At 43.1% G+C, this 15,268-nt stretch overlaps 1 protein-coding gene across 6 annotated transcripts in view; it reads left to right on the top strand.

The window, feature by feature from the left end:
* LSS (lanosterol synthase) overlaps positions 1–15,268 on the top strand; it is a 375,740-nt gene that overhangs the window by 331,375 nt on the left and 29,097 nt on the right. For all 6 annotated transcript variants that reach the window (XM_033947192.1, XM_033947191.1, XM_033947187.1 and 3 more), the window contains exon 20: positions 132–302. In XM_033947192.1, coding sequence (XP_033803083.1) covers positions 132–302 — 171 coding nt within the window. The remainder of the gene's footprint in view (positions 1–131; positions 303–15,268) is intronic.

Raw genomic sequence — 15,268 nt, 5'->3', positions numbered from 1 at the left:
TAGTAAGTCTACCTCTAACAGTTGGGCTTTATTTCCCCTCCCTTTCTACTGAGTGCAGGAAAGAATTTAAGACTTGAGTAGTTTCTTGAAGTTTTGAAAACAGTATGTGCATTTTGTTTTCTGTTTTCTAGGGAGGCATGTGAAGAAGTGGTAAAGGCATGTCAATTCATGTTGTCCAAGCAGATGAAGGATGGAGGATGGGGTGAGGACTTTGAATCCTGTGAGCAGAGGCAATATGTCCAGAGCAAAAAATCACAAATACATAACACTTGTTGGGCACTGCTGGGCCTCATGGCTGTCCGGTAAGAGGAGCTTCATTTAAATATGTCTGAAGTTCTCACCACACTGTTGATTGGATTTAGCTCATACCTTGTCAGTAATATTTCAAAGCGAGTTAGGTTCAAGTATGTCCTTGACTTTGGAGGGCTTATAGTCTAAGGGTCCCTTTTATCAAGCTGCGCTAGAAGTTTTTAGCAGGAGCCAGTGCGGTAAATGCTCCAGCACTCATAGTATTCCTATGAGTGTTGGAGCACTTACCTCACCGGCCCATGCTAAAAACCTCTAGCGCAGCTTGATAAAAGCAGGAGTAAATTTATACACTGTTGCTTGCTGCTTAATTATCTAGGGATTTGTAATCTTCATTTAGTTAAGAATGTGCAGGCAAAATAAGGATGTTTCCAACCATAAGCTTAGCAGGTAACTGTATGGAGAACCCATGTCAAAAATAGGCCTATATAAAAGACATAAGGAGGGGTCTTTCCCCAATTTTGGTAAAACTATAACTCCTGCTTTCAACATAGATTGTGTAATTTTTTTCTTTTTTTAAAGATATCATTAAATATTTCTTGTAGTATTGGAGAAAGTATACCTATAAATTGTTTGTAGAATCTTGCTGTAAGGCCATATAGGCCTGGAGCCTTTCCTGATGGTAAAGATCTAATTGCTCCTTGTATTTCTTCCATTGATATCTCCATTTCCATCGTATCACTTTGATCTATCTCTAATCTTGCAATACTAGCTGGTGGTCATGTTTTACTTCAGATGTACTGTATATAACTTTTGATAAAACATTGAAAAACTATCTCTCAGCTTACTTGTTTCAGATATAACCTGACCCTTTGTGACTTTCAAGTGTGTAATAAATGTTTGCGATATTTTTGCTTTTAATTGATATGCTATCAATCTACCTGCTTGTTTCTCTCCTCAAAAAATGGACGTTTAACTAATTGCATTTCATATTGTACTTTATCCACGCATAGTTGTTTTAACTTTGTTTGTATTAATTCTGATTTAGATTTCAAAGAATCTGTTGGTGTTTTAATAAATTGTTCTTCTAATTCTTTAAGTTGTGTTCGTAGCTGAAAGTCATCTTGCTTTTTTTGCCTTTTCATTCTAGCAGTCCATTTTAATAAATGACCTCTAATAAAAGCTTTACAGCCATCCCATATCACATTCAAAGCTACTTCAGAAGAGTTATTGATAGTGAAATATTCAGGGATGATTTGGTTTAATTCTGCCTCATTGTTTAATACACTTTCATTTAATCTCCAAAATTGGAGAGATCTATCAAGTTCCTTTAAATTCACAGACACAACCACTGGTACATGATCTGACTACAGCTGAGCCTCTATTTCTACTTTCTTCATATCTGATGAACATAAGAATAGCCGCTGTTGGGTCAGACCAGTGGTCCATTGTGCCCAGCAGTCTGCTCACGTGGTGGCCGTTGGTCAAAGACCAGCGCCCTAACTGAGACTAGCCCTACCTGGGACATGCTGGTCTAACTTTGTCTTGAATCCCTGGAGGGTGTTTTCCCCTACGACAGACTCCGGAAGAGCATTCCAGTTTTCTACCACTCTCTGAGTGAAGAAGAACGTCCTTACATTCGTACGGAATCTGTCCCCTTTCAATTTTAGAGAGTGCCCTCTCGTTCTCCCTACCTTGGAGAGGGTGAACAACCTGTCCTCATCTACTAAGTATATTCCCTTCAGTACCTTGAATGTTTCGATCATGACTCTCTCAATATCGTCTGTTCAAGAGAGAAAAGGCCCAGTTTCTCTAATCTTTCACTGTACGGCAACTCCTTCAGCCCCTTAACCATCTTAGTTGCTCTTCTCTGGACCCTTTCGAATAGTACCGTGTCCTTCTTCATGTACGGTAACCAGTGCTGGACGCAGTACTCCAGGTGAGGGTGCACCATGGCCCGGTACAACGGCATGATAACCTTCTCCGATCTGTTCGTGATCCCTTTCTTTATCATTCCTAGCATTCTGTTCACCCTTTTAGCCGCCGCCACACATTGCGTGGACAGCTTCATCGACTTGTCGATCATAACTCCCAAGTCTCTTTCCTGGGAGGCCTCTCCAAGTACCGCCCGGACATCCTGTATTCGTGCATGAGATTTTTGTTTATCCAAAGAAATAAAATCAATTCATGAATACATTTTAGGTACATGGGAATAATACGTAAATTGAGATTTCCCCGGATATCCTTGGCTCCAGGCATCAAACAGTCCCAAATTTTGCAACATCCCTTGTAATACTTTCCGATCTTTTCTGCAATAATTAACTCTCCCCGTATTATCTAATAGAGGGAATAAAGTTACATTGAAATCTCCTCCTACTATCCACAATTGCCTTTGACACAATTGATCATTCCCTACTCCTTACACGACTAGAATCTATCAGTATCTCTGGTACAGTTCTGCAATGGTTCTCTTCCTACTTTCAGGACCGAAACTATAAAGTTAATTTCAATGACTATAAAGTTAGTTTCAATGACTCTTATTTCCTCCACTATTTACCAAAGTTATGGAGTCCCCCAAGGCTCAATTCTTTCTCCCCTTCTTTTTAATATATTCTTGACACCATTACTTACTTTGGCCCAATCTATAGGTTTCACGGTATTTACATATGCCAATGATATCCAACTACTCCACCCCCTAAATCCTACATCACCTGATGAAATAACGGAAATCAATCAAAAACTCAATAAAATGAGCTTCTGGCTATGGCATAACAAACTTTCACTGAACATTCTTAAAACTACTAGTGTCTTTTCTCGCTCTCTCCAGATGAACATCTATGCCTACCCATCTGTATCGATTCTTCCTCAGTTCAAATGGATAGTAAAGTCAAACATCTCGGAGTCATTCTAGACAAGGACCTCACTTTTCATCAACAAATTAGTGCAGTTATGCAGAAATGTTTTCATAAGCTTAGGCTCATCCGTTCTTTTCTTGATCCCCCCTCTATCATTATCCTGATTCACTCTTGTAATTTCAACCATAGATTACTGCAATGCCCTTTATCAAGATATAACCCAGAAAGAAATTCGCCATTTACAACTATTGCAAAACACTGCTGTCAAATTAATCTATCATGCAAAAAATTTTGACCCTGTCACTCCTCTTCTCCACAAAGCACATTGGCTACCTATCACTCATCGCCTCACCTATAAAATACTCCTCCTCACCTTTAAAACAAAAAACTCTAACCAACCAGCATTCATAAATAAACTTTTGATCCCATACTCATCATCCAGAGCCCTCCGATCTAATAATCAAAACCTACTTTCCATACCATCAATACGTGAACTGTTTTACGATACTACTCGCAAATCCATGTTTTCAGTCACCGCCCCCTCTCTGTGGAATGCCCTCCCATTAGATCTTTGATTAGAGAACTCTCTTGAAAAATTTAAAGACAAACTTAAAACTTTTCTCTTTAAAGATGCCTCTACTCTTTAGTACCAGCTTCCGCTACTCATACCTTTAATTCATGTGAAACCTTGAAACATCAAACGCTTCTTCTGAAGCGATTCCCATCCAAATGTTTTGCCACTCCCCATTTACCTTCCTTTTTTTAATTCATTTTACTTCGATGTATTTTAAACAACCTTTCCCTTCTCAACTTCCCTTTTGTTCCATATATGTTAATGTGAATCCGTCTAGTAATATTTGATAATATATTGCTTTTATTTACCTATTTTAATTGTTTTATACAATCTTTTTATATTGTACACCGTTTAGACACTTGTTTTGATAGACGGTATATCAAAAATAAAGAAACTTGAAACAATCCAATGGACATACTCATCATCTTATCTTGTAATAACTGATAAAAAGTTCGATGATTTTCATTTGGTGCATATATTGATATTATATTATACAATTTTCCATATAAAGCTACATGAAGTATCAGAAATCTACCTTCCACATCTGCATAGTGTTCTATAATTGAGGCCTGAATTTTCCCTGATATTATAATAGCCACCCCAGATATCTTCTTAAGTGGATGTGATGCAACTTTACAAATGGGGAAATGCTTGGTGTTCAGTAAATGCTGATGCCTCTTCTTCAATTGAGTTTCCTGAATCAAGCATATTGATGCTTTTAATCGCAACGCTTCCTTTACCAAGCATTTTCTTTTAAAGGGAGAATTCAGGTTTCTAACATTTATACACTTCTCCCTCCGGATTCGCGGGGGATAGGGGCAGAGCCGGACCGCGAATGGCGAAAAACCGCGAATATCCTGCTCTGACCCACCCCCGCATCCCTCCCACCTTCCCAGCCTTACCTGGTGGTCTAGCGGGCTTTTGGGGCAGGAGCGATCTTCCTACGCTCCTGCCCCGTGCAGATCGCCATTAGGAAATGGCTGCTGTGAGTTCCCGTAGTCTCTCGAGACTACGACGGGAACTCCCTACAGCTATTTCCTAATGGCGATCTGCACGGGGCAGAAGCGTAGGAAGATCGCTCCTACCCTGAAAGCCCGCTAGACCACCAGGTAAGGCCGGGATGCCGGGGGGAAGACTTAACCATTCTTTTGAACTGCCTAGAAACCACAGGCATCACAGGCTACGCTCACAATTGGTTCCAGGGATTCCTCAGGAACAGATCCTACCAGGTATTCAAAGATGGCAAACTTTCCCATAGCTGGAATAACAACTGCAGATTACCTCAGGGTTCCCCCCTATCCCCAACCCTCTTTAATATGTACCTCAGCTCATTAGGAAACCTGCTACAAAGCCTAGGGCTCATCTTCTACATCTATGCAGATGACATTACTGTAGTGATTCCGCTAACCGCCCTAACGTCACAATTCTCCAACTCCTTAACCAACATCCTAAATCAAATAGAGCGCTGGATGATGGCCTTCAAACTGAAACTCAAGACAGAAAAAACCAAATTCTTCCTGGCATCACCCAACGAAAAGATAAAAAAAAATTCAATTCACCTACAGAACCGAGAATACAAAATTGACCAAACCATAAAGATTCTGGGGGTAACACTTGACAAACACATAACCCTGGAAAACCACACAAACCTACTGTTTAAAAAATGTATTTCGGTCCTCTGGAAACTTCGCACTATTAAAAAATTCTTTGATGAAAAGTCCTTCCGTTTACTAGTACAATCATCCATCTTAAGCACCCTAGATTATTGTAACATCATATACCTAGGAGCTTATAAAAAGAACCTCAACAAGCTGAGATTAATTCAGAACACCGCGATCTGACTAATCCACGGTTTAAAAAAATGGGAACACATTTCCCCTTATTATCAGAAACTCCACTGGCTACCCGCAGAATCCAGAGTCCTCTTCAAGTTTGCTTGTTTTTGCTACAAAGCTGTCTTTGGGATTCTTCCAGCTTACCTAATCTCCCAGTTCTCCCCCAACGAGTCCAACAAGACCACTCGCAGAACAAACCTATTTAATTACCCCTCCTTGAAATCTTACCAATACAAAAAGTTTCTAGATAGAATGTTATCATTCCAGGCAGCTAGGCTGAACACATGGCTTGGAAAGCCCATACTTGAGGCCACTACATACGCAGACTTTAGAAAATCCCTGAAAACTCGACTGTTTAACAAATTCTAAATTCCCATACCCAACTCTTCCTCGCCATGACCCTTCCACCTCGCCCCCTAATTCCAAGGCCCGAAACTAATTATACAGTGGAACCTTGGTTTACGAGCATAATTCGTTCCAGAAGCATGCTCGTAAACCAAATTGCTCGTATATGAAAGCAAGTTTCCCCATAGGAAGTAAGGGAAACTGCTTTGATTGGTTCCACCTCCTCCCCCCCCCCACGAGGCTACCGGCGCTGCTCCATTCTCCCCCCCCCTTGAGGAATCCGATGCTGTTCCAAACCCCTCCCCGGGATCCAGCTTCCCCCCCCTGCGAACCGGCATCCCCCTCCCCGCTCACGTTGCCCCCTCTCCACCGCGGTCCTACTTTCCCCCCTCCTGAGCAGTCAATGACACCCTTTACCCGACTTGGCACCAGTGCCGGTGCCCGAAGATCCTCCCTCTTCTGGCGCGGCACGTCGGAGATCCTCCTTCTGGGCTGGGCTGGGCTGGACTGGCTTTGAGCATTTGCGCATGCTCAAAGCCTTCTGGTCTTGCTCTCTCCGAGATTGAGAGTGAGACCAGAAGGCTTTGAGCATGCGCAAATGCTCAAAGTCAGTGCAGCCCAGCCCAGACCAAAAGAAGGAGGATCTCCGACGCACTGCCCAGCCCAGGCCGCGCCAGAAGAGGGGTGATCTTCGGGCACTGGTGCCAAGTCGGGTAAAGGGTGTCATTGACTGCTCGGAGGGGGCAACGCGAGTGGGGGGGGGATGCCGGATTGTTGGGGGGGGGAAGCTGGATCCCGGAGAGGGGTTTGGAACAGCATCGGATTCCTCAAGGGGGGGGGAGAATGGAGCAGCGCCGGTAGCCTCGTGGGGGGGGGGAGGAGGTGGAACCAATCAAAGCAGTTTCAAAACACTCGCAAACTGGTGCACTCGTAAACCGAGGTTCCACTGTACTTTTCACCTTGAATCTCATGTACTGACATAATGTATCTTTATTGTAACCCATCTGCACCCCATTTACTGACAAAACGTATCTTTATTGTAACCCATGTACTGACTAAATGTATCTTTATGGTAACCCACCTGTATCCCATACACTGACAAAATGCACCTTGATAGTAAACCACTTGTATTGTAACCCACTTGCATCCTATGTACTGACAAAATATACCTTTACTGTAAACCACTTGCATCCCATGTACTGACTAAACATATCTTTATTGTAAACCATTTCTATCCCATGTACTATCAAATGTATCTTTATTGTAAACCGCTTCGAACTTCACGGTATAGCGGTATATAAGAAATAAATTATTATTATTAACGATGGGGTTTTATTTTCTTTTTTCCCCCTCCCCCCAAAATCACAAATATGTGAAATCGCGATTACCGAAACCGTGAATGGAGAGGGGGAAGTGTAGTTACTACATTCAACTCAAACATCTTAGAATTGCTTTTCCCCCCTTCTAACCTTCCTATTGTGATAATAGATATCCCTTTCAAACTTACTCTCAACACTCTCACATCACATCCATACTTAAAATCACGCACCCCTCAACACAAATGCAACCTTCCCCCCATTCCACTTATACCTACCCCATTCACTACCCCCAAACCCCTCTGCCTTTCCATTTCCCCCATCTTCCCTCTCCCTTGATTCCAAGACATCTCTCCACAGGAAGAACCCCCTCGCTGGAGTATTCTTTAAATATATTTTCCCATTATTTCTCCAGAGGCTATAAAAAAGAGCAGAAGCAATACCTAGTAATTCTACCCAAAAACTCTATCAATTCTTATAGCATATATTTTTTTTAAAAACTTATTCTTATCATTAACAAACTTTATCTTCTTATTTTTTAAAGACAGAGCGTAGTCTGCCCCTACCAGCTCCAATACGCTGCCATTTCAATATTGAAATTGTCTGTTGCTGTTTCTAGTCCTGCAACGAGATTTTCTTCTCCCCATCCTAAAAGTTGAAAAAGTTTGAAGGGCTTCAACTTTAGATGAAATATGATAAGTAGCTCCCTTTGCATTAAATTGTAATCCAAACGGAAATGTCCATCTATAACGTATCCGTTCATCTCTTAATTTCGCTGTAAAGAGTGCAAATTCTCTTCGCCTTTTCAACGTGAGGGGTGATAATTCCACATATATTGATAGTTTGTGTGTGTCCCATAAGATCTTCTCCTGTTTCCGTGCTGCATTCAAGATTTCTTCCTTTTGAACATAATTTTGAAAGCATACTATAATGTCCTTGAATTAGGGCCTTGTTGCTCCTAATGTGCAGTGAGCGCGATCAATATGGATTTGATCTGCCTGCTTCTCAATTTGGGCTTGGGCCAGAACAGACACTGATATCCTTTGAACTACTTCTTTACAATTGCGATATTCCGACGTATCAGGTAGGCCTCTTATGCAAAGGTTTTGTCTCCTACCCCTATTTTCCAATTTTTCTATGCGGTCCATTAGTTCATTTACTTGTTTTTCCTGCTATATATGTTTTTCTTCCATTAAGTTCAAATGTACTGCTACTTCTTCAACTTGTTGTTCTGCGTCCTCCATACGCTGACCCAGGCCAATTATATCTGCCTTAAGTTCAGATTTCATTGCTGCCAAGTCCTCTCTCGAAGCTCATGTTTAAATGTGTTGTATTTTAACATATCCCTTTCACAGAAAGACATGGAAATATAAGAAAAAAGTTACATCAATGTGAACAGAGGTGGATATTTTTTCAAAACACTATATGGCCACTAGGATTAAATAAAAAAAATCGAGTGGTGTGGTTTTTACTAACAGCTGATTCTATAACCAGAAATGAGATATCCAGAAGTAAGTCTTTTGCCTGCTACTTCAATCCCCTGGTTTCCTGTGCCGTTGTGCACGCTTTGCTGGTGAAAACTGAGAAAGCTGAATGCTGATTTGAGAATCCTTGGCTGTTAGAAGCTGCTTTGAGAATCCCTGAAGAAACTAAATGACTGTTGGTGTAACGAGTGCTTGTTGGAGGTGTTTCTGGCTTTGTTCTGGATCGTTTACTTTCTGTGAGAGGCTTATGAACGCCGTTGAAAAGAAGTAGTTCATCTAGTACCGGAGGATCTTTCCCAGTATTGTTCTCTGGCGCCAGAGCTAAGTGTTATTTTGCTTCTGTGTTTTTTCAGCCTTTTTTGTATTTTGAATCTTTATAACTTAAAGCTATTTATAAAAAGATCTAAAAACTTTAAAATTATAAATTATTACTGTGCACAGTAATGGGTTTTTCCCTCTTTTGATCTTTTAACTGTGCTGCAGGTGTGAGTTTTTTTGCCAATGACAGTAAGAATGCCAGCTGCAAATCATTAAAGATTGCTGCGTGATAATAGTTTTTGAGGCTTTTTCTCCACCTGATTTGGATCTTAATGTTAGATTTTGGAGAGGTAGCCCACTGCTGGTGAGTGACATTTTTGAATTTTTGGTTTAATTGTCACTACGATAGTGTTCTTGAGAGACGTTTAAATATCTACATGGCATAAATGTGCTTGAGTCGAGTCTCTTTCATTTGAAAGGAAGCTCTGGAATGAGAGGGCATAGGATGAAGTTAAGAGGTGATAGGCTCAGGAGAAATCTAAGGAAATACTTTTTTATAGAAAGGGTGGTAGATGCATGGAATAGTCTTTCGATAGTGGTGGTGGGACAAAAACTGTGTCTGAATTCAAGAAAGCGTGGGACAGGCACATGAAATCTCTTAGTGAGTGGAGGAGACAATGGATGCTGCGGATGGGCAGACTGGATGGGCCATTTGCCCTTTATCTGCCATTATGTTTCTATGTAGTTGAAAGGTAAAGACCATTCAGGATGAATTATTATGGTCTTGGCAAAGAGAGACCAAGATCAATATTTTATACGACATTCATTGTTGGTTTAATCATTAATTAATAATGAGTATGACTGTTGTGCCGAATGGATGGATTGTTCAGGTCTTTATCTGCTATGTTACTTGTATATTTGTTACAATTATCCTAAACTCTCCTTGAAGCTATTAAAAGACTTAAGAGTCTTAGGGCTAGATTCACGTACCTGCCCAGTCGGGCCTGATCCGGGCAGGTCTGATGAATTCTCCAAAGCCCAATATGCAGATGGGGACAATCGGAAGAACGCCCCCATCTGTCTACTCAGATCGCTGTAAAGCGATCCCAGTGCATGCGCAGACCATCTGTAGATGGTCTGTGCATGCGCTGTACCTCGGGGCTCGTCAGAGATTTTTTTTTTTTAAACTGACATATTTGACCAGAGTGGAGTATTTTACAGTGCACAGTACATTCTGCAGGTAGCTTCTGTTGATAGCAGCCCAGTGCAAGTGTAAGACGCGATCTGTTATAAGTATGGCCAGCATTCTGGTCCAAATCTACATTGCTGCCTATGTAACACACACTTTCCACACGCACGGTGTAACCACTCTGCTGCCCGAGATCAGGACTCAATAGCACTACTAGTGGCTAAACATAAAAAGAACACTGACGTGTGACCCGACCTGGAGTCACCCTGCAGGATCGGACTGACAAGAGGAACTCAGCAAAAACACTACCACACAGTTATATAATCAAACATAAATTTACTGTCCAAAATAAAGGTCATGGCATCAACAACCAGAATGGCATCAGCAAAATGAATAGTGCTTCTTACAAAAGAATCCCAAAGTAAAACAAAACACAAAAAGCAAAATAAGTCAAAACAGTTCAGGTTTCTTTCCTTGAAACAATGGATCCAAATCCTCAAGAGATCCTGCTTTCAACAGAGCTTATTTTCTCAGGTAGTTCTCAGCCTGCTCCTGATAATACAAACAATAGAGTTCTCTGCTCTGGTATGTATAATGTAAACAGTTACCAAACGGAAGCCTCCAGCAGCCTTTTGAAGCGCTCTGGGAAATTAAGAGTGTCTTAGGTTTGCCTTATAAAACAGCTTTTCACACAGCTATCACAATTCCCTCCCTGGGTGTTAGCAAACCTTACCCAAGAGACACACTCACAGCTTCAAATATTCAAAAATCAAAAATGCAGAGTTCCAAAAAGAGTCCCAAACAAAAACTCACAGTCAAGCAGGTCATTCTTGGCACCTGGTAGTTAAACCAACCTCCATCGGTTCAGGATATTCAGCAAATTCTTCAGACAAACTCCCTTGCAATTCCATCGGGGTTTCTTCATCCAGTAGTTGCAGATTCAGTGCTCCACCAGCCTCAGTAACCTCCATGGGTGCACAGCTCTCACCTCTGCCTGGACCAGGGGGATTATCTTGGGAGAGGAACCTTATCCTCCCTAGCCTGCCTAACTGTTTGACCCAAACTGCTGCCTTTTCTAGAGCAGGGGCACGCCCTGATCTAGCCGAGTCAGCTTGGACCTGCACAACTCTTGGGCTCCCCCAGTGGTGACCTGGATATCGGCTACCTGGCAAATTCTTGGGCCTACCGGCTCACCCTAGTGGATAGCAGGACTTCACAGTATCTAATTCTGGAGGACTAGTAGGCTCCGGGGAATCAATATAGTGTCCAGGGCGGGCTTTCGGTGTACCTTCCCTGGGCTTTCTACCTTCCCTCTTGCCTGGTCTCACCGGGACCTTGGCAGACCTAGCGTCTGACGGGTCACAACGGAGACTGGAAGCAAGCAGCATCGATCGTGGCTCCAGACATTTTTGAACCCTCCTCCAAATCTCCAGTACCGCAGTGGCAAAGGGGGAAAAAATTACAAGCAAACTGCTTTAAAAATTAGGACTGCTGGAGGAAAGCGAGTGCTAGATCCTTCTGCATGTTGAATGTGAACATTTGAGGTGTTTTGACTAGTGGAAGCACACAGCGGCCTAAAAGTGGATATATTAGAAGCTGAAGTAGGAAGGAAGAGAGGCATGCCGATGGTACAAAGGGCACTGTTCTTTTTTTTTAATGGAGCCCGTGGTTTTAACCCACTTCAGCCCGTGGGAAGGGTGGGAGAGTCAGGGCAGGCAGGCGATCAGGGCAGTTAGGGGCTGGCAGCAGTTCGGGCAAGCAGGAGAAGAACATCAGGGTGGGAGGCAGGAGAGATTCGGGGCAGCAGAGAGCAGGGCTTCGGAGAGTCGAAAAGACGTTTTTGACTGGTCCCCAGCAGTCGCTTCTTCAGTTGATCGGCCAGCCCAGTCGGATGTGAAATTTTGTGTTGTGAATTGCGTCCCAGCCTACTTTGCATGCATTTCACCTCATTTGCATGCACGGATTTGAAACAGATTGCAGGAGAGGTAAGTGAATCAGGCCGGAGGGAAATTTGCTGTAAAGGGGTCGCAAACCGATCAGTACACAATCGGTTTGCTTTGTGAATCTAGCCCATAGGGTTTGTTGTCTGTATCTTTGGTTATATAGCTATGGTGTGGATGAAAATCTTCTGAGGCAGCTTTACCTTTTCTAGGTCAGTACCTATTAGAGAATAACACAGGGAAAAAGTTTGTCCCCGTCATTGCCCTGTCCCTACAACCACCGACTCTGTCCCCGCCCCGTTCCCGCAATCACTGTCCCCACAGCATCCATACAAGCCTCAGTATTGCAATATTTAGCGTATTCCTTCCTTATAAATCAAAGTTCTGGCTGCTGAACTAGAGAAAGAGATGTTCAGCTGGCAAGGCTTTGTTTATAAATTTTTATCAACACAACTAATATACTACTTTATCCTAAAGCAAAAAATAAATAAATATAAATTTTTTTTTTCTACCTTTGTTGTCTGGTTTCTGCTTTCTGCTTTCCTCATCTTCTCCTCATTCATTTCCTTCCATCCACTGTCTGCCTTCTCTGTCTCTTCCATATGCTCTGTTACTGTGCCTCTCCCTTCCATCTCTCCCTCCACCCCCCCCCCCCATTGGTCTGTCACCCATCTTCTTCCTTCCGCTCTCCCCATAGTCTGCAATCTCTGTCTTCCCCATTTCCTTTCAGCGTCTGTTCCTCCGCACCCCACCTTCCCCAGTTCCCTTCAGCATCTATTCCTCCGCACCCCACCTTCCCCAGTTCCCTTCAGCATCTGTTCCTCCGCACCCCATCTTCCCCAGTTCCCTTCAGCATCTGTTCCTCTGCACCCCACCTTCCCCAGTTCTCTTCAGCGTCTGTTCCTCTCTAGCCCACCTTCCACAGTTCCCTTTAGTGTCTGTTCCTCCCCACCTCACCTTCCTCAGGTCCCTTCAGCGTCTGTTCTTTCCACCCCACCTTTCTTCCATTTCTCCCTCCCTGCGCCTTACCTTCATGGCAGGCAATTTCTCTAAATGTGCTTCCTACCAGCAGCCGGAGCATTGAAATCGTGTCTGTTCATCTCTGATGCAATTTCTGGTTGCGTCAGAGATGACCTTTACGGCAGCCACACACAATTTCAACGCTCTGGCTGCTGGTAGGAAGCACATTTGGAGAAATTGCCTGCAGCAAAGGTAAGGAGCAGGGAGGGAGATGCTCAGGCAGTGGCGGCAGGCTCGGGCGGCAGCAATCAGAAGGGATGGAGATGCTTGGGTGGCGGCGGCTATCTGTAGGGAGGGAGGGAGCGCGATCGTTGACCTCACTTGTTCCCTCCCTTCACTGCGGAGACAAGGTCATTCAGCGCTCCATGGGGCGGTGAATGGCCTTCTCCCCGTACCTGCGGCTACCAATCCTTTTCTCTCCTTCTTTTCGGCGGGTAACAGTCACCATGTCATTCTCTAGTACGTATCACCAAAGGAATTGAATACAATTAAAGCAGCTTCCATCACTCCACAAAATCATACCAACTTACCACCTCTACCTCAAAGAATAAAACAGCCCAGGAATAAATGGGTCACAGTAGGCTCAGGAAGACTGCGACATGTAACACAGAAACATCCACCTTCACTAATATTACCTCTACAGAATTCCTTCGCTCCACTAGTGCACTGCGATACTCAGGAAAACAGAAGGGAGGTGGGACTGGAACCAATGAAGGAAACTCAAGAGAACAAGAGCACCCTAAGTACAAATAAAAAAGCCAAAAACAGAAAACTATTACTGTTGGGGGATTCCATCATCAGAGGCATTAACCTTGGAACACAGGGCGAGGAGTCCAAAATAGTGAAATGTCTTCCAGGATCCTCAGCTACCAGGAGTTCCAGGCAAATACTGACTATAGTTAAGGAAGAAACTAAGGATTTTAACACTGATGTTGTTATCCATCTGGGAACAAATGACCTGGCCAACAACTCCACACTTGCAGCACAGAAAGCTTTTCGGGAGCTTGGTGAGGGCGTGAAACCTTTTGTAAAGACTTTAGCTTTTTCTGAAATACTGCCTGCATATGGAAAAGGAGAGCAAAGAGAGAAAAACACAGAGGACTTTAATAGATGGCTCAGAGCCTGGTGTCATCAAGAAGGCTTCAGGTACATAGGAGGATGGGGAAATACATGGAAGGACAAGAAGCTATATTGCACTGATGGGTTACATATTACTACAGCAGGAAAAAGAAACCTTGCAGAGAAATTTAGACAATATTTTTCCAGGCATTTAAACTAGAAGGTGGGGGTGGTGTATGTACGAAGGACAATTATAAAAACCACCCCCGGCAAAAGAAAAGATGTGATAGTAATAAAGGCTGCAACATAAGCAATATCAGCAACTCATTTCTTAGTATTGCAACGGAAAGTGAAACGACACAAAAATCCATACGAAGAAGGAGATTATCGCTGAAAAATAGCTGGAAAGCGATGACCACAAATGCTCGCAGTCTAAGCAACAAAGTTCATGATCTGCAAGCCCTGATATTAGAGGCAGATCTAGATATTGTTGCTATCACAGAGACATGGTTCAGTGAATCACATGGATGGGATGCAAACATACCGGGATATAATCTTTTTAGGAAGGACAGAGATGGTCATAAAGGTGGAGGAGTAGCTCTCTATGTAAAGATCAATATCCAAGCGACCGAAATGCAAGGGACCTGGGGAGAGGAAGAAGCGATATGGATTGCTCTGAAAAGAGAAGATGGAACTTCTATCTACGTGGGTGTAGTCTACAGACCTCCGACTCAATCGCAGCAAATTGATAAGGATCTGATTGTGGATATCCAAAAGTTTGGAAGGAAAGAGGAAGTTCTGCTGTTGGGAGATTTCAACCTGCCGGATGCGGACTGGAATGTTCCGTCTGCGGAATCGGAAAGAAGTAGGGAGATTGTGGATGCCTTTCAAGAGGCTCTGCTCAGACAAATGGTGACGGAACCCACAAGGGAAAAAGCGATATTGGATCTGGTCCTCACAAATGGAGAGAGTATCTCTAATGTTCGAGTGGGTGCTCACCTGGGTAGTAGCGATCATCAAACGGTTTGGTTTGATATAACGGCTAAAGTGGAGAGCGGCCGCACGATACTTAAAGTCCTAGATTTCAAACGTACGGACTTTAATGCAATGGGAAAGTACCTGAAGAAAGAGCTGTTAGGATGGGAGG

This window comes from Geotrypetes seraphini, chromosome 5 (genome assembly GCF_902459505.1).
Source record: "Geotrypetes seraphini chromosome 5, aGeoSer1.1, whole genome shotgun sequence".
NCBI classification, from domain to species: domain Eukaryota; kingdom Metazoa; phylum Chordata; class Amphibia; order Gymnophiona; family Dermophiidae; genus Geotrypetes; species Geotrypetes seraphini.
This window is presented reverse-complemented; position numbering and strand designations above follow the sequence as displayed.